This window comes from Siniperca chuatsi, linkage group LG15 (genome assembly GCF_020085105.1).
Source record: "Siniperca chuatsi isolate FFG_IHB_CAS linkage group LG15, ASM2008510v1, whole genome shotgun sequence".
NCBI lineage: Eukaryota > Metazoa > Chordata > Actinopteri > Centrarchiformes > Sinipercidae > Siniperca > Siniperca chuatsi.
The window spans coordinates 14,885,371-14,904,901 of NC_058056.1; the positions used below are offsets into that span (position 1 = coordinate 14,885,371).

At 39.9% G+C, this 19,531-nt stretch overlaps 1 protein-coding gene across 6 annotated transcripts in view; it reads right to left on the reverse strand.

Annotated features, from left to right (window-relative positions):
* evla (Enah/Vasp-like a) overlaps positions 1-19,531 on the reverse strand; it is a 38,918-nt gene that overhangs the window by 13,096 nt on the left and 6,291 nt on the right. For 4 of the 6 annotated variants that reach the window (XM_044165987.1, XM_044165990.1, XM_044165986.1 and 1 more), the window contains exons 2-3: positions 1,464-1,632; positions 90-270 (exon numbers count right to left, since the gene is read on the reverse strand). In XM_044165987.1, the coding sequence (XP_044021922.1) occupies positions 90-270; positions 1,464-1,632 (350 nt within the window). Of the gene's footprint in view, positions 1-89; positions 271-1,463; positions 1,633-14,702; positions 15,076-19,531 lie in introns of those variants that run through there. The other 2 variants (XM_044165985.1, XM_044165988.1) reach the window with 2 other exon arrangements.

A 19,531-nucleotide genomic window follows, 5' to 3' on the forward strand; every position in this document is an offset into this window, starting at 1 on the left:
GTAATGGGATACATTAAATAGTGGTCAAAAGTGTTCATTAAAATACCAAAAACATTCATTTATACCATATATGATGAATCCTTACTTACCTCCACCGTCAGGTGAGCTGAGGACATTGAGGGCGAACAGCATGGCGTTGGAGAAGGTGGTGGCCTCCTCCTTACTGGCAAAGTTCAGCCCGTAGACCTGGCGGGCGTCACGCCACTGATGGAAGGTCGGGGTGGCCTGATTGTATTTCAGGCCCTTCACTATGGAGTAGTTGATCACCACCTGCAATAAGGGAAGGAAAATTAAGCTGTGAATTACAATGTTATGTAGATTTGATCATGCGCAACTGGCTGGGGACTCATACAGGGGATTAAGTATTTCATTCAACCTACAAGTAACAGTTGGTGTTGAGGGAGTGGAAGGAGAGTCTTACTTATTTTCTTCCTGACATTTTACCCACTGTTTAATACCAGTGTCCCTCTGCTGCACTCCATGATTTTCTAACCTCTACGGTACCAGTGTTCCCAAGGACTGCCTTAAAAAAACAGCTAATGTCTAATGAGGATAACTTCCATGCTACAATGCTTAAATACTGTTAAACGCTGTCCAAAACAGTGTTTTGGGTCCATTTTTTGTCACTTAATATAATTTTCTCAAAATTATACTAAGTGACTAATAGACCAAATGTGGACTTTGAAATCAGGGTTTTTTTCAATTATGAACAATTAGAATCAAGTTTTGTCAAAACAAGTCAGTCAAAGAGCCAGGGTTTATTCTAAGATCATCGTGTTGCATATTCAACAATCATATTACACTAAATCCACCATAAAAGAGGAAGAGACACAAATTTCTGCACTGATAAATTCCTAAAAAGGCATGAATTGTAATACAACCTCACAACATGTTGCATTTTGAATAAGAGCACAACTGTTCTCAACTAGAAAACCTTAAAAACTTAAAACTCTCCCTCTTTTTGCTATTGCTAATGCTGCATTCATGTCATATCAGAGTTGTCGTGATTACGAGTTTCCAACTTGTAAATAGCTTCACACCAACTTTCAAGTTGTTGTTCTGAAAACGCCGATATATGCGACTTGGCACCTACTAATATGGATGTGCCGGAAACAACAAATATGGACCATCGTTTAATATAATTAAACCCAAATTTAATGCATGGCGTGATATTGTTAATGCACAGTAATTTAATACTCACACGACCAACTCGTTAGTCGTTAACAAGGGAATCTTTCATCCCATATGACAGTTTGAGGGAAAGAACTACAAACAGTAAACTATAATGCCTCAAGAAGAAACTCGTCAGTCCTCAAATCCACTGAGCATCACAGACTTGTGATCTGTAAACATGTATCTGAGGGAAGAGATAATATGGGGTCTATGTACACTAAAGTCAGTACATAAGAAATGTCCTCTCATCACCAGGCGTGTGATGCTTATTATTTTCGTCCTTCTCTCACCTGCTGGTCCTGCAGTTTGACGCCCACCACTCTGAAGGTGTTGTTGGCAGTGTTGTGGTAGATGTTGATGCGACTGAATCCCTGCTGCCCAGGCTTGATGGGCACCCACTTCTTACTGGCATCATCGTAGACCATCACCGAGGCCCGCGCCTGGCAGATACTCTGCTCACTGATGGAAGAGAGCGAGAACATAACGAGAGTCCAGTCAAATATTGTAACATCGTTCTGTTGACTGTGGAGAGACATAAAGAGATCTAGTTAATTTATTTGCTCATAGAGGGTTACTTTTATTTTAATTGCCAGAACAGGAGTAGATATCTATTTCTGTTAGAGTAGAGACATACAACCCCTACTATTATGTCCTAGCATTTGAAAAAAAATAATGAAAGAAGCTTTTATGAGAAACTAAGTTGAACAATGAAATCTAACAGAACAGAAAATAGCTGGAAAGTGGGCAGGATTCGGTTCTCTAAATAGAAGAGAATATGGAATATAGAGAAGCTGTTAATTCTCATACTGTTTCTGTTGACCAGAATAATGTAAATGTAACCGTGTTCAATAAAATAAAACCAATGAAACAGAGTTACTGTATGATTATCTGGTTTGCTGAGGGGTCACTGGGGAGCCACACCTTTCTGCAGCTACCACTACAAGTTACCACATGAGGAATAACACACTGCCACTGTAGACATCTGACAGCTTGTGTGTACTGGGGAGAGGGAGGGTTGCCATTTTTAAAAGCTATGAACAAGATCGCAACCTAAAACTGAACCCTGGAAAATTCCCCTTTACTCCCGGCCTTTACTGTGGTGTAGTGGCATCGTTACAGCACATCGAAAAATGCTTAGAGGCATCAGTGTAGAAGGGTGTGCGCGATGTGTCGGGGTAATGATAAAGTGTGTTAAAAAAGCAAAAAAGTGTTTGATCAGCAAGCGTATCGCCAGCTGGAGACTCATTTAGTAAATAGCAAATAAAAAGTCGCACATCACACACAAGCACACAGCTACGAGGAAGCATAAAATAATCATGTTCACAACCACAGAGCTGAGATGGAATTAGTTCACTCAAAAGACACATTTGGCCATTTATTTTGTGGTTTAAGCGAATCACAAATCACAACACAAAATGACCATGGCTTTCAAGAGGTACAGAGTTGATAAAATAAATATATGTGTTATGTGCGACTAGCATTATGACCATAGCACCATATGTGCCTGAAGGTGCTAAAATTGCCTTGACAAAGGTGTGGGAGTTGTTGTGCCTCAGTCACATTTTAAATCTATTATTATATCAGATTTTACAAAACAATAACATTTGAGACTTAGGAATGATACACTGGACCTGACCCCTTTAGAGAGGTCTCCCAGCAGCATAATACTGTATAACACAAAATAAAAGCAGAGCTTGAGAGCATGAAAAAGTCAGAAATGATGACAAGAACCAAAAGTATGATGAATTGTTCTATTACCTTGACTACTGACTAGAGAGCCTGCAGTGAATGAGCATATACGCTGTAATGTTATACCTCTAGCAATTTAGCGCAATTACATTAACAATAAAAATGACAGAAATAATAAAACGAGGAAGCAGATATGTGAATGAGCAGATACATAAGCAGAGATTGTCTTTCACAGCAATTATCAGGGGCTGGGAGTTGTTTTAAGGCCCTGAGGACGCCAGTAACATTGAAATACCAACATGTGACCCCCCACCCTGACAACCTTTTCCTTCGATGTGCAGCTCTGCAGGAGGAAGACAGCATGACACCTGAGAGACCCCCCCCACCGCTGTAACACATGGTTCAGTCTTAGCCGGCTTCCTCTCACTTTCCTGCCATCATCTGCTCTCCGGTTCCCTTGTGGTCATCTGAACAGCCTCAAATAACTCAGCAGTGATGAGATAGCGGTGATTCTATTGGCTTCACTCAAACGCTGCATATCTTCTCTAATAAATAGCTTTTTATGTTGTGGGAGTGACGCAGGCTTGTCTTAATGTTGTCAGAGGACTCCATATCTACATACTTTCACTCCCATTTTTTCTTTTATCTAAACATCTTCTCATTATAAGAATCTCAGAGTTAAGAGTGCAATCAGTATAGTGCAGATCTCCACAGGCAGGTGTGTCTGGGGGCATGTGGGAGGGGAACAGGGAGTGCGATGTACTGGAATGAAAGGGAGAAAGTTTTTTAGTATAGTATAATATAGTATAGTGTAAGTTTTCTTATATAGATGTATGCAAAGCTTTTAATAAAGTGTTTTTGTATAGTAAAGTTTTCTTTAAGATGCATAGAATAGTGCAATGGTTGTAACTGAGTGTCCTGGGTTCGCCTAACTATATAAACTTAATAAGGAAAAAATAAACGAGACGATGAGTCCAAACTTCTTCTTCATTCTTATTTATTTAGAACATTTTGTTCTAACACACCACACAAAATAAAACCCCTCCCTACCTCCCTCTCCCCTCCCAAACAAAGAAGAGATCAATCTCACTCAGTTGTCCCTCCTGGCTCCCTTACAGTTAAGATGGTGGCGAAGATAACATAAATGGGGATTTATTCATCTTGTATCATGCATAACTTTAGTGGATCATCACATATGGGGTATGGAATTAATCTGCAGATGTTCTGCTTCAAGATGAGACCAAATTTTTCTCAGTTTTTGAGCCGTGGCCTGCAAAAGAGTAGGCAAGCCTTGGTTTTAGGCTAGCTGATTGCTGGAAATGCCTTTTGCTATGTCGTAACACATATCGTAAAATGGTGAATACTGCTGAAAAGATAAAAGTCTAAGCTTTATGATAGACTCAATCAATAAAATAGATTTTTCAAAAATTGTCACCGCAACCGCGAGAGGTCCTTCAGCCTACAGTCATAAATGTGCACAAAAAATATTAGGCATGATCCCATGCAACAATTTTAGAAAGAGTATAAACTACACAGCAACATCATGTCGTTCCTGAGGGAGAAGCCTTTAAAGCTCACTTGACAGATGGATTTCAGCAACAACTCCCACGATTACAACCACCCTCCTTCCATCAAATATCCATCATTCCCCACTGCACAACTGCTGTTGAGTTAACCAGCAGCAATATCATATCAAAACACAATTTATTCATGGCAATGATTTTAGCACAGAGACATTTTATATACTGTTAAACAACGGATTCAAAGAGATGGTTTGATTCAATCTCTGCGTGACATGTGCAGAAGTTGCAAGCAGGCAAAAAGAAGACAAGTGAGTCTACATGTAGATGCTGATGGCTGGAAAATGGTTACACAATAAATATCCTCCATCTAGGGACAAACAGGAACTTCAAAATCAAACAGGAAACACATTTGTCATTAATACAAGCAGATGTGAATGCGAAGTTCCTCAAATACAGAATGCAGAATCTGAACTCAACAATTCACTCAAGATAATTCCCTCAAGATAAAATCAAAAATCCTGTTTGACAGCCATGACAGAGATGCAAAGATTCATCATTTACCCAGTGCAAACCTCATCTTACTCCTTATTTATCAAGATTAACGAACAACTAAAACAATAACCTCCTTTCCAGTGGAAAATAATAATCAATTTCATCCATGATAAGCCAGGTTGGAGGATAGAACAATCTGAAAAGTTCACTGCCTCTACATTTGAGGAGGACCTCCTATTCTGAATGCAAAACCATGAGGGATAACTACAAACATCATGTTTCCTACATCTCTAAATAAGTTAAACAGACTCTCTAATCACATGACAGACACTTCTCTCCACTTCAGAGACCCGACAGACCACCAGAGTCTCACTGGGAAAGGAAAGGGAGGGGAGCAGGGAGGTGGCTGTATCTCTGCGATGGATCTTCTTACAAAAACAGACACTATTTCTGGAGCAGTTTGGGCCAGAGGGATGGAGTGCCTCCAGCTTGACGCTGACGGTTTCAGTTCTCTTCAAGAATTCAGAAATAAAGCGTCTCATTTACTCCATCCTTACATACAGTACGTTGCGCAATCAACCCATCATGGGATGTAGAGCAAAAAAAGAAGAGAAAGAGGATAGTGATCTAGCTAATACAATTTCTCTTAGTTAGCCCCTCTAGTCACATTAACTGAAGCGCTAAACTAGACCTTCACAGAGCAGCTCAGCTAATTTCAGCAGAGAAAAAAAAGACTTCTCACCACTTCTGACAGTGTGCTAAATGCTTCTGTGTGTGATCTAGTTACTGAGGGTGGCGGACTCTCTCTAGGTCACATGACAAAGAGGAGACAAGGCACAATAGGGCACATGATAGCTACTTAACATCACAGCTGCTTTAAACGACAAAAAAAAAAAAAAATCTAGAGGCCCATTTTGTTTAAATGCTTGATACTTGATGGATTTTCAGTAAGAAAAAAGGGTCATTGATTAGAGAGATGACAGAGATTAGAGGCAAAGAAAATAGAGTGACTATGTGTTTGTGATGAAAGGATAGCAGGCGATATGGCATAATCTGAAAAAGGTCAGCTATTGCTGAAAATCACAATCAGTGACATTAAAATAACGTGATGAATCAAACTAATGGTCAGAGCAGGAATGTACATAACAGGAAGAGGCCTCAAAGACTGTGGGCCTCCCTTCAGGCAAAGTTTAGAAAAAGCATGCACAATACCAGAGCCCTGGAACTGGCTCACATAAATTGAGAGCAGCCATCATTAATGTTATTTATTCCACCTGTGCTTTTCCTGCTTTGACAAGTCAAAATGTCTGCTACGTATATATTTTTGCCACTTAGAGGCAGCGGAACAGGCTGCAAACAAAACACTGAAATATTTACACCTTATAAAGCTGATATGGCTAACATATTAACAGTCGCCTATTTACACAGCCAGCAGACACAGAGCAGCATTATCATTCATTTGGAGTCAAGTTTCTGGTCACCTGCTGAATATAAGCCCAATATTAATTGTCCTTTTAGCTCCGTTTTGGTCTCCATTAACGTTAATGGAAATAAATTTGTCTCTTTAGCTGCTAAATGCTCCACTATGTTCACTAGCTAAGTAGTCGCTAACTTTGTTAACCTGCCATTTGGTGGTGGCCAGGCAGCATTTCAGTGTTTATAGAGCTTTTTCGCTGAAAACAGCTGCCTGCTGCTGATGAAAATGACGCTCATGAGAGCAGTGAGAGTAAATCAAAACAGTAAAGTTGCAACCTAAACCGTAACATCTAGCTAAAAAATGAGCTATAAGATGTGAAAATGCTGCGTAGAGGTGAGGGGAACTGCAGAGTCAGGTAATGTTTCTCTGTGGGCTCATCACTATAAGCAGCCCCTTTTACATACGCAGTCATGTGAACCATTGTTAATAGTGAAACTGATTAGAGCGGCTATAATCAATATTTTTCTAATGTGCAGAAAGCTCGAATGAACTATAGCTGACTGATCATTTGGGCAGTTTCTCTCTTCAGGTTGCTCCAATCCTCTGAAAGTTTAAGCCTGCTGGTATTTTCCCACTTGTGTATTCTATAGACTACATCTTTAAAAATGCATAAGCACTTCCCCACTACCAGCTTATGAATAAAAAAAGGAATACTGTACGTTTCTCAGACCACATTGAAAGGCTAATGAGACAAGCACAAATATTTCAAATGTTGTTTTTAAGGTCTGTTGCTATTAACTGACAATATATTTGTATTGGTGCAAAGGAAACACATGTATTCTGAATTTAAAGTACTAGTCTGCTTTTTAAAAATGATTTGGCCAACAGCTCCTGTCTGAGCATTTCACTTTGTTTTTGCTGGACTAAGCAGATGTCTCAGTGGAGGCTGAATAATATTCACCTCAAAAGGCAGCCTGAGAGGGGTGAGAAGAAAAAAAGATGAGGAGTACAGAGCACACAGAGAGAAGGAGATGAATAGATGGCGGGGAAAAACATGGGCAGAGAGGATATGAAGGCTTCTGCCACAATGAGCACTTCCTCATGTCAAATAAGCCTCATAGGCGAATGATGAAAAAGAGGCCACATTCCCAGGCTTTTGAATTAAGCAAAGCACTTCCCTGCACACATGGTCAGACATATGTGTGCCCCCCCCCCACACACACACACAAATCCTATACATACACACTCTGAGTGTCACGGCTTTGTGTTTTCAGTCCATTGGCAGAAATCTCAGTGCTGGAGGAAATGATGCCTGAACCTGATCCTGTGCATGTGCATATTTAGGAACAGTGGTTTTGTGTTTCTGTGAGATTCTGCAATTTCATGATTAGATCACCGGTTGTATTTAGGCTGGGAAAGTGTTTTCTTGGCATACTGATAGAGTGGGTTGCGGAGGGGTGGTGGGGTGTATGTGGCGTTCTCTCTGGGTAGCACCCGAGGGCAGAGCTCCTGTTATCATGGCAATTAGCTTTTGTTGCTGGGGTAATTGTTTCATCCTGCTGGTTCACAGTGGAAGGCACCCGAACAGACCCGAACAAATGGTGAGTCATTCAACACAGCCCCGCACGTCCGGCTCATGACAGCAGTTCAGATTCGTTAGGCCTTTGTGTCTAAATGTTAAAAACACTACCAAAGCTGTAGAGAAGTGCGTTGGCAGCAAAGGGCTATACATGTTGAATCACTGATACAAAAGTAGCGCAGTATACTGTATAATAACAAAACTAGTCATGAGTATGAGAGTCCTCATAAATCTTCATAGCCCTCATAGTCCGGTTTTTAGAGAATTTTACTTGAATAGCGCAGTTAGCCTAGCTTAGCTCATTTACAGGATGTTTATGTGGTCATGTAGCAGCTCCGCTCAAATGTAGTTACTTTTCCAAAGATGCACGGCTGATCTAATAAACTACAGACTGCCATTTTTGCCATTTTTGCCATTTTGCCATTATTTTTAATAATATTTTTGGGGGCATTTTATGGCTTTATTTGACAGTAGAGAGATGACAGGAAATGAGGGGATACAGTGATAGGAAATGTCATGCAACAAAGGTCCTTGACTGGACTCAAACTGGGGACGTTCATGGTCTGCAACTTAAACCCATAGGCCATCAGGATGCCTTGCCATTTCTAAACTCTTAGTTGATAATCTTCTCTATTAATAAAGATATAACCTATCAAACGTTCAATCCACTTCCTGCTTGCCCCCGTAGCCACAGTAGCAGAAAAGTTCCCAAAATGTTATTGTTGGATTTTGTATTACTTGCGATAACTATTTTTTCCCCAAGAATGAATGCTTCAGTGAGTACACAGTATTTAAAAAAGAGTGTTGAAGGAGCTGCATTTTCCTACCACAGCTGCTTCTTTATCCAATAGACACCCAGCTAAACAAGGCTAATCTAAAAGTTGTATTTACTGCATGCAAAAACAGAATAGAAGCTTCTCTTGAATTCCTTTGGCACTGGATGAGAGTAGGAAAATATAAAAATCCTCCCAAAACCAAACCAGAAACAAACATTTTACTTTAAAGAATATTCCTTTAAAAGCATCATATAAAACTGGTTAAATATATGGGGAATCAGGGAGTCCTGGTAGTAACCAGTAACCAGACTCAGTGCCTTCCTCGTCACCTCCTTTGTGACCCAGTCTCGCATGTCTCTGTCAATGCTCAACTAGCTAATAAGGGCAAAACTGCTGCCTAAAATAATAAAAGCAGACCTGATAGGATTTTCTGTTTTCGTTCATCAAACTAATTAATCCTTTTCTCAACTGTAACATCAGCTGTACAGACAAAGCAAAGAAATAATTGATTATTTGCGGCATCTTAGAGATGCTGGAGTCGATCTGCACAGCTGGTGACAACTTCATTTATCCAATTAATCAATTCATTTCATGCTAATTAACTTGCTTGGAAAAAAATCATAACCTCCTGTACAACGAAAGCCAGCTGAGAGAGTCGAAAGCATCCAGAGAGGCTTCCTGTGCAGCAGGAGTGATAATTACACAGTTTTATGCATCCCTGGTTGGTACTGTAGCTAATACAGACATGCAGTCAGTCAATCCAAGGTTTGGTAAACAAACAATGGCATCCTCAGGTAGACAGATTACTGTGAAATGTAAAGCACAAAAAGAAATTCAAGTGGTTCTTCAACTCATAGCCTCATCTTGCTGAGGCTGAGGCTGTCTGCTCTATGATGTCCTGCCACTCTTTTTTTCAAACAGGAAAAGAAATACATAATTATACACCCACACAGAGTATATTATGGTACCCATACTGTATGTACACCCAAAATAGCACAAAATACATGGATATTTTTAGTGAAGGGCCAGCTTAAGGCAACAGAAACTGACAAGCACACATACTCATACATGTAGACAGACACACATACACACGTTTTTTTTTATACCTGTATACCTCATTGACATAATGCATTCCATAACTATCACAACTTAATGCCTAACCCCAGCTCTTAACCTAACCTAACCTAATTCTAACCTTAACCTTCAACGTGTCCTTTGAAGTAGTGAGGACCAGCCAAAATGTCCCCACAATGCAGAAATGTCCTCACTACAATGGTTTAAAACTGAAATTGGTCCCCCCCCCCCCCACAGATTGGTTACTGTGTATGGACTTGGTTAGTTGTCTGTTATTATTATGCTCACCATGAGGATTATAGCCTCCATGGATCACTGGGAATTTCTGGGCAGGGCAAATAAGCAACTGCCTGCGTATAGTATACGTGGGGGTGTATACATTTACAGTATGGATGCCTGTGTGTGTGTGTTTGGGTGGGTGCTGGGGTCCAGCTGACAGAGGGAAGAGGTGTGTCTGACTGGCTGGATTAGAGACAGAGCCTGGCAGGCAGATCATTACCTCACTGCAGTCTTAAATCTAAATTAACCAGGACTTAACTCTCGTACAAGACCTCTAATCTGCTCCACGGGGAAAGTACTGTTCACAGGCACACAGAGGGAAGGAGGTCTGCGAGAACTAAAAACAGCACAAGCCAACTTTATTGCTGAGAAACAGTGTGAAGCCTGGTCATTTGTAAGTGAGCAAACTAAGCACAGTTAGCTTGCTTGAAAGAAACAGCGAGAAATGCGATAGATGCCAGATTTCAGGGATTTCAGTAATGTTGCTGCATGGGATGTAACACTGCTACTAAACTACATGGAACACAGTAATTAAAACTAAAGAAGCGTCACATACATTCATAAAGAGTTATTATTAAAGTCCTGTTTCTATCTACATACAGGTTACAACCCCCCCTGCCATTTTGCCATGCATGTCACATTAAACTCTTAACATTTACTCATTTATATTGTTTTTTGTTTGTTTGTTGTCGGTTGGTCAGTCCCAGGTGAAATATCTCAACAACTATTGGACAGATTGCCATGAAATTTGGTACACACATTAACCTCAGGATGAACTGCAATAAAGATGGTGAACATGGTAAACATTGTACCTGCTAATCATCAGCATAGTCGCGTTGTCATTGTGAGCATAGGGTTAGGGTTAGGGTATGATATCTCTTATAAGTAATAATGGAAACCTATGTTTGAGCATAAATAATTAATATTGTTATTATTTCATCAACTCAGCATGAACATTTTTAAAGGAATAGTTTTGCGTTTTGGGAAATACTTAGTTTTCTTTGCCAAGATTTACATGAGAAGATCAATTAACACTATCATGTATGTACACTAACTATGTATCTGGAGCAAGCAGCTGGTTAGCTTAGTTTAGCATAAATACTGGAAACAGAGGGAAACATCTAGTCTGGCTCTGTCTAAAGGTAACAAAATATACCTGCCAGCACCTCTAAAGCTCACTAATTAACAAGTTATATCTCGTTTGTTTATACTGTATAAAAATGAAGTGTAAAAACTAAAATTTGCTGGTTTACAAGGTGTTGCATGCTGGGCTATTTCTTGGCCGAGAGCAGTTGCCAGGAAATTACTGCTTCTAGACAAGAACTCTCAGCATAAATGCAAATAAGCAAAAAGTAAAATGTAAAAGTAAAAAGCTAAATTTCCCAAAATGGTTCCTTTAAGTTTAGTTGTCTTTTTTTAAAAAAGGTTTTTATAGACAATGCAACAACTACAGTACCCCAAAAAACTAAATACAGTATCAACTCACACTATAGGTTTTCAACTGCCAACAACATAAAAACTCAACTACACACAAAAAGGTGCAGTGTTGCACTTTCTCCCAAGACTGCACCAAAGACCTATTTTTCTCTCATACAGAGCCAAATTGTACATTTGTATTTCTACTGTAAGTATGAATATGTATGAGACTTTCTATGCAGGGTAATAGTACTGAACATCGAAGTACTGTGCTGGAATAGTAATCATGATTAAGACCACGATAATGACAGTTTCAAAGACTTTAAAACTAAGCTTTAATGGGATAAAAATATCTTCATCTCCTCCACTAATGCATCATAGTTGCACTAAAAACAAGACTATTATATACTGGCACAGCAGTTCAGGTTCTCATAATCTATGCAATGTCACCAAAGCTTTAACATCCCTGATCCATCATGATGTCCAGATTGTGACAGCTCTACTACACCATAGTGTGTGTTTATGTAACCCTTGACTCAATGATACACAAAGTACAGTGCTGTACAATACTGCAGAAAGAGCTACACTTAAGCCCCAAATGGGCGAGAAAGAAAGAGAGAGCCAAGTCAATATTTGTTATTATTATTACTATATTATCTTATTTACCTGTAGATATTCTAATAGCACAATGTTGGCAATGTAAACATCCGTTTCCCATGCCAATAAAGTCAACTTGAACTGAATTGAAATGAGAGAGCAGAGCAGCGCAGTCTAAATGGCATATATGCAAACCGAATTAATGTGCTTATGTTCTTTAGTAAATGTCCCAGTTGTTCTGTGCAAAAAGCTCAGTCTCATGCCACGATGTATCAGTTTACAGTGCTGCTACATTTAATTTACACACAACATAGTGGAAGAAAATGCATGACCTATATTCTGCATTTCCTTGACTGGGGGATTCACATGTAATACATGCTAGTGACTCTGATCACAGGTGTGCTGGCACCAAAACACACTCATAAGAATGTGAAATTTTAATTCAACAAGGTGTGGAGGTGGGCATTGTTAAGCAGTCAGCTGCAGAGAGGGAGAGCTAATTGTCACAGCTGTGTTGTGTTGACTAATTACGCTCTCCCCTTTATATCCAGTAGCGTGGTGGACCTGAAACTGACTCACACAGACTGTACCAGGCAGCTGTGAAGCGCAGCGTTTGTTCGTTTTGCTTACCCTGGAAAGAAGTGGCTCTTGATCTGCACGACCAACTGGGCATGCTACGACGCAGGATTGAGTATTTTGAGTTCTGGTGAAACTTTGTGTGTGTGTGTGAGCAAGCAGCTGAGAAGAATAAAGTACGTTGCCTGTGAACTGTGCCTCTGAGTTTGTGCCTTAGAAACCCACCCGTAGCAACAGACAGCGCTACACAAGGCAACACAAAACATGAACAAATGGTCAGCCATATCCATGTTAGCATATTACACTGAATAGATACTTACTAAAAAATACTCAACTATACAATATGTTGTGTACTTCCTTTACTTTGTATTGTCATTCTGTTTCTCCATATTGTAATTCTATTACTGCTACTTCTGTCCACTCTGGATTAGGATTAGGGGTTTTGGATAACATCCTGTATCACAGGGTGTGCAGTTTTTTTATGGTGATGTATATCGTGATCTAGTACATTTCCTGAAAAATCAATTAAAAAGAGGTTTATAGATAAAATAAGAGGACAGGAATGTCAGGAATTGCTATTTTTATCTAATCCAGTGAATTCAATACCTGACAAATCAAGACACTTTATCCCATTGATGCAAAAACATCCACTACCACAATGATTTTCAACCAACATGTATTATTATGTGTTAAAAAGGATAAACGCAATACCAAGATACCTGACTACAGACAAATTTAATCATCTTAAGGTATATATCGTTGTATCGCCCATTCCTTGTTTGTAAATATGACACCTGTCTGCCAATTCTGGGAGAGGCATCCCTTGGCTGTTGCTTTTCCTGAGGTTTTTTCCTCATTAAAGGGTTTTTTGAGTAGTTTTTCCTAATCCATATTGAGGTCTATGGATATATTGCACAGACTTCTCTTAAAATGGTGTTTTGGGGATGTATAAATAATACTGACAATGATTCTTTCTGAAATCTACAAAAAATGTTTATTTAAATAAAGTGTGTTTTTTCTTTTTCTCTTTTGTATCTGGCTATCACAGCTATCAGTAAAGCAGGCTAAACGATGCTGCTACTATCAGGTTTAAACTGCTGGGCAGGTTCTTGTGTCCTACATAGTGAGTGGTTCAGGTCAGTTTTAAGTAGCAGCTGCACATACTGTACATATAAAACCTCATTGTCCTTTATTTTGAAATCAATGCCCCCTTCCCCTCTTCCTCTCCCTCATGATAACAAGACAGCCAGCAGAGCTGTTTGATCCTGCAGTTCTCATTTGGGACAGCAGCAGCGACCAAACCTCCCTCCCCTCTCTCCATCTCTTCTCTATAACTTCCATCCTCCTAGCAGAAAGCAGAGAGAAAGAGAAAGGCACTGGACCGAAAGGCTGCCATATTAGCCAGATGCCATGCTGTCTTCAATACATGTGTGAATTAACATGTATGGAGCCCAACACGTACTCAGCCCTGCTATTCAGAGATGCTCTATGTGAGGCTGCTGAGTGTTTAGAATAAATAAGATGCTCGGTGTTCACACAGTAAGTTGCATCTCTCTGGCAGCATCTCTGGCTTTGATTGAAAAGATGCAACCAGGCGGGAGGAAAGACAAAAAAAAGAGGATCATCAAAACTGATCAGAGTCACAACTTCTGACACTTAACTCTTAGACACAAGATACTAACAAAGAGCTGTTTTATTTGCAGCTTTGTGCCAAATCAAATTATCCATGCACACAGTAACTAATCCAAAATAACCTAAATTTCTGTGTCTAAATGACAGTTTGTTGAGGCCAGATTAAGATTACAGATTAGTATTTTAGCTCTGATTAAAATACAACAGGGAAAGATTTGCCCATCTGTGCTGCTGGAATATCACAATACTTTCGTTGCACACAATGATGACCCTCGTTGCCCAAACTATCAGACGTCAAGTGCACATATTCTGAATTACAACTCTCTCTATGTCATTCACCCCCAAAATGTTTTCATCTGTTTGCTTACAGTTTACTTGCTGCCTTTGAACTTCCATCACTCATCACTTGACATATACTGAAAGTAGAAATGACCAAACACACACTCACACACACTGACGTACAAAGTATCGGTACAAACCTGGCAGCGATGTGGCTGTAAAACAACCCTGAGTCACTGACACTCTGGGGGAGGCAGTAATGAAGCACTTGGAGCCGATGTATGTCCATTTTGGTAAATAGGAAACCGACAACAGCAACAGCAGCAGTCTATGACACAAACTCCCTGTTATGCTACTCCGTTATCTTAAAACTATAACTCATTAAAAGCAGTTTTATCCTCCTGCTGAAAGCCAGCCACATAAATTACAAACAAAAGAGCGACGGCTGCACAAATAACCAAAAACATCCACTTAAAAATGGAATGAGATTAAAAACATTCCTCAGTTTTGAATTCTTGCACTGCTGCATCCAGTATGATGATCCATCCAGCAACAAAGAGATGACTGATGGACAGACTGGCAGAGATGAAGTCATTGACCAGCCTGTTGTCTGACTGCATAACAGATGAGTGTGTGTGTGTGATTGAACCTCTGTGCTATTGTCATATTGTTAACCCAAGGGAGATTACCTCATATCCGTCTCAACCAGCTTCTGTCCCCCATCCACATTAATGTTTAGTGAGTGTGTGTATGTGTGTGGGGTGGGGGGTGGTGGTTGTTGTTGGGGTTGCTGCTGTTGCCCCCGACTCCAGCCTGCTGTTGCCATAGCCACCCAGTTTTAAGCACAGCCTGTATTAACAACCAGCGGTCCATACTGTGGTCAGCTCTTATTGACTGGGATGCCCTCTACCTTAGAGGACACATGTAGCTGGTGAATATACATCAACATGTACAACACACATCAACTGGAAGAGGTGTGCATGCTGAATGTCCATTAACACTGAGTAATTGACTAACTCTAACGCTGAATCAGAATTTGACGCACAGGAGGGACATTTTGGAAGTCATCAGCTTTATCGTTGGCTGGAGGGACTTTGTCCAGACTGTAGTCTAGATTCATTAAAATAATTAATTAATTAAAAGTCCAGAGCTGGACTGATGAATCAGCCTATATCAGCTTATTGCTGATACACTGGCATTGATGTATACAGCGGCAGACAAGTAACAAGAAATTGCAGCACAGAAATGTTTGAGATAGTTTAGAAACAGTGTCTCCATTACATAGTTTGTCCAGAGAGCACTGACAAGCGTATTTTTAGCCATGCTAGCGGCGTAGCTCTTTGGTCCACCACTTTGGTTCAGACTAAAATATCTCAACAACTATTGGATGGATGAAATTACGCCATGAAAATTTGTACAGACATTTATGGTTCCCAGAGGATGAATCCTTCTGACTTTGGTGATCCCCTGACTTTTCCTCTAGTGCCACCATGAGGTTCACATTTGTGGCTTTGAATGAAATGTCTCGACAACAAGTGGATGGATTGCCATGAAATTTGGTACAGACATTCATGTTCCCCTCAGGGTGAATTGTAAGAAATTTGGAGATCCCCTGACTTCAACTAGCACCACTATCAGGTCAAAATTTCAATTTGTCCAATACTTTGGTTTATGACTAAATACTTACTAAACTAATGACATTCCCGTGTCACATGCTGTACTTTGTGTTTAGTGCTAATTAGCGAATGTTAACATAACGTAACATGTTTAACTAAGATGGTGACCATGGTAAACATTAAACCTACTTAACATCAGCATGTTAGCATGTTTTTTAAGCTCTCAAATATCGATATCGGTATCAGTTTAAAAAAATGCAGTATCGACCGGGCTATGATGATGAAAAAATGATGAAAACATGATCAAATATAATAAATATGATCAAAACATGCAATAAAAACATCCATTAAGAGCAAGACTCACTCACACATACACACACACACAGTCCCAGGACTGGCAGTACTCCAGTGTGATGACAGATTATTACTCTTTGAACTTTGACCTCTCTGGTCCACTCTAAATGCTGACCACATATGCCACAGTGACAGCAAACAACACAAACGACAGAGTCACACCGCCATGGGGTGGGACAGGGCACTCTGCAGCCAAAAATGCCACTTGTGATTGGTTAAATGAGGGTCACAGTCGACAGTGATTGGTTGAACAGGAGTGCCAGTCAACAGCGATTTGTTTTTCAGGGCTCACAGTAACGCCTGTGCCAAGCAGAATTACCGTTGGCTCGTCTGCGGCTCTGTGTGCCCAGCTGGACTGCAGGACATTTCTGTGGCAGGCCGGGAAAATGTTAACAAGCTCGATCTGTGACAGACGAGGCTCTGTCGTGCCCTGAGGAGGGGACACTGCCTGCTCACTAACATTTAGAAAATGACAACAGGCAATGCTAAACTGCTGCGGGGCAAGTGATCACATTGAGCATCAAACATGTGATTATAATATGTGGATGTGATTCCACTGTTTTCTCCATGTCCCAGGGTGGCTTATTTGAGATATGATTAAGAAATGTATACAACCTATATAGTTAGAAGTAAGTAGATATAAGTTAGAAGTAGTACACTTGAAACTCATTCAGTCATTAAAATTCCCCTCCAGACATGTTTTAAAGTATGTAAAAATACTCTGCTATGCTTAATATTTTGTTTAACATGGTTATCCCACATAAAAAGTAATACAAAACTCTGAAGAGGGGCTGGAAGCAAATCTACTCTACCTCCCTCACTGAGAAATCTGGATCTCTGAATGCCCGCCCACCACCTCTGAAGGTTAGGTTGACCAGTGCCTGCGAGAGCATTGGTGTGGGTGAGAGACATACATCCATGGTGAGAGAGCGGTGCATGTTAAGATGGCTAGAGTTAGGGGAAACATCGGAGAGATTCAGCCATACATGTTTGAGCCTCAGTCAGACCCAGATGAGGAGTCTATTGTGCACCATGACAGCGACTAGAAGATGTATCAGAATGGTAAGTATAGTTAGCATCTTTTTTTTTGTTTATGTTGTTTGTTAGCTTGTAACTGGAAGTGGCTGACACAGCGTTAGTGGTTGTGAAACATACAATAATATCTGCTACGATGTTAGTGTGTTCACATTGCTATTACGTAACGTTAGAAAATAGTTGAAGGAAGCTCTAGGGTCCAGTTTCCATCCTGTCAAAACTTTCACTACCCAACTTAATGCAAACTCTTGCTCTGTACTGACAAGTCCGCTCTGTGCTGGAGGTTTCAGGTTTCTTGCCAGTGACATTTTGATTGGCTTTCAGATTTGTGATGTCCCAAATCTAGCTTGCCTAGAGTATGTTGAATCTCAGATATTAGGGAATTGTACAGACATCTCCCCCTTCAGCAGAGGAATGTGAAAACACACATCTCTTGTGACAAACTTTGCACAGATACAAGTCAGTAAATTCAAGGACATTTTAGGGGACATAAACATAAGAAAAACACATTTTTGAGTGGAGGTCATGGGTGGAAATATAATAACAAAATAATGTATAGACATGGGTGGTAAAAAGAAAATTAAATACAAAACCAGAGGAAATTAAAATTCAAAAGATCTCATCTTTGTCTAGATAGTTTTTTTAAGACGCAGCTGACTTTTTTTGTTTTCTCATACAGTTCCTGAAAAAACTCCACAAATTAAACAAACACAAACAAACAAACTAATAAAATGTTCTTGATTTTTTTCTGGCTCTGATGTTATTTTTGTCAGCTGTTGAGATACCAGTAAGAAAAAATATACTTACAGGCAACTGCAAAAACATTTCCCCACAAAAAAAAAAATCACAAAAAAAAACATCACAGTAACACAGACATGATTTAAGACTAGGACAAAGAGTAGATACTCCAAATGTGATTTCCTCGTGTTAGGGACTAAACACATTTTCTCATATATAAATTATTGCCCTTCAATTGTGTTATGTCTCCACTGTTAAAGGGTACTAATTGAGTTTGTTCATACATAAATGTCTGTCACACAAAAAAGCTCATTCCTAGTGTGATTACATCATCTCAAGTCCTCAATATTGATAATGTTGGGGGTGCCTATTGCATTCCTACCAGGTAACACTAACTACAAAGCTCTTGCACTCCAGCAAGTCTTATTGACTGGTGTGTCAGATCATAAACTGAGTGTGAAAGAAAAAAAAACTCTTTATCTAATTGTTTCTAAATGTAGCACTTGAAGCAGTTCAGCATATTTGATGAAGTTGATATACTTGCATGATTCTTGCAATTTTTGGGTTGTATCCACAAGGTTGGAATACACTTATTGTAAGTCGCTTTGGATAAAAGTGTCAACTAAATCAGTCGCTTTGGATAAAAGCGGCAGCTAAATAAATGTAATGTAATGTAATGAAAGGACCAAAGCATCCCTGCACACTTTCATCAGGTCAAATTATAAGGCTCTGAGGACAGAAATGTTAAATAAAGGATTTTTTGGGTTCTTTCACTATTACGTTTCTAAAATATTGAATCTAAAACTAGAAGGGTTGACAAAAAAAGCATTAGTAATGTGGATACGATGATCAGCAAGTCATTTGTTGTTCAGTACAATCACCCAGAACAGTCAAAGGTGTAATTCAACCTTTATGACCAAGGAAAGACTTATCTAGTCACAATAGGTGATAATTTGGTGGTAGCATATCTATAGCAAGCAGCAGTAAGGCATATTGACCCCCAGGACGACATCACTTATTCATCACATACATCTATAGATGCCAGTTGGCCCTCAGGCTAATTGTCATGGACACATACAGTACAATATGGATAGCAGCCCCCCACTTCTACGCAACCCCTCCCCCACCTCCTCTTCTCCTCTGCCTCACTCTACCTTCCTCAGCGCTCTCCGATCCGTGTCCTGTCACTAATCCTGATCCTTAAAGGGAAACACGGCTTCCATTTGGAGACAATACTTCATAGGATACACAGACAGATACACGGGGGTACAAAATGACAGAACAAA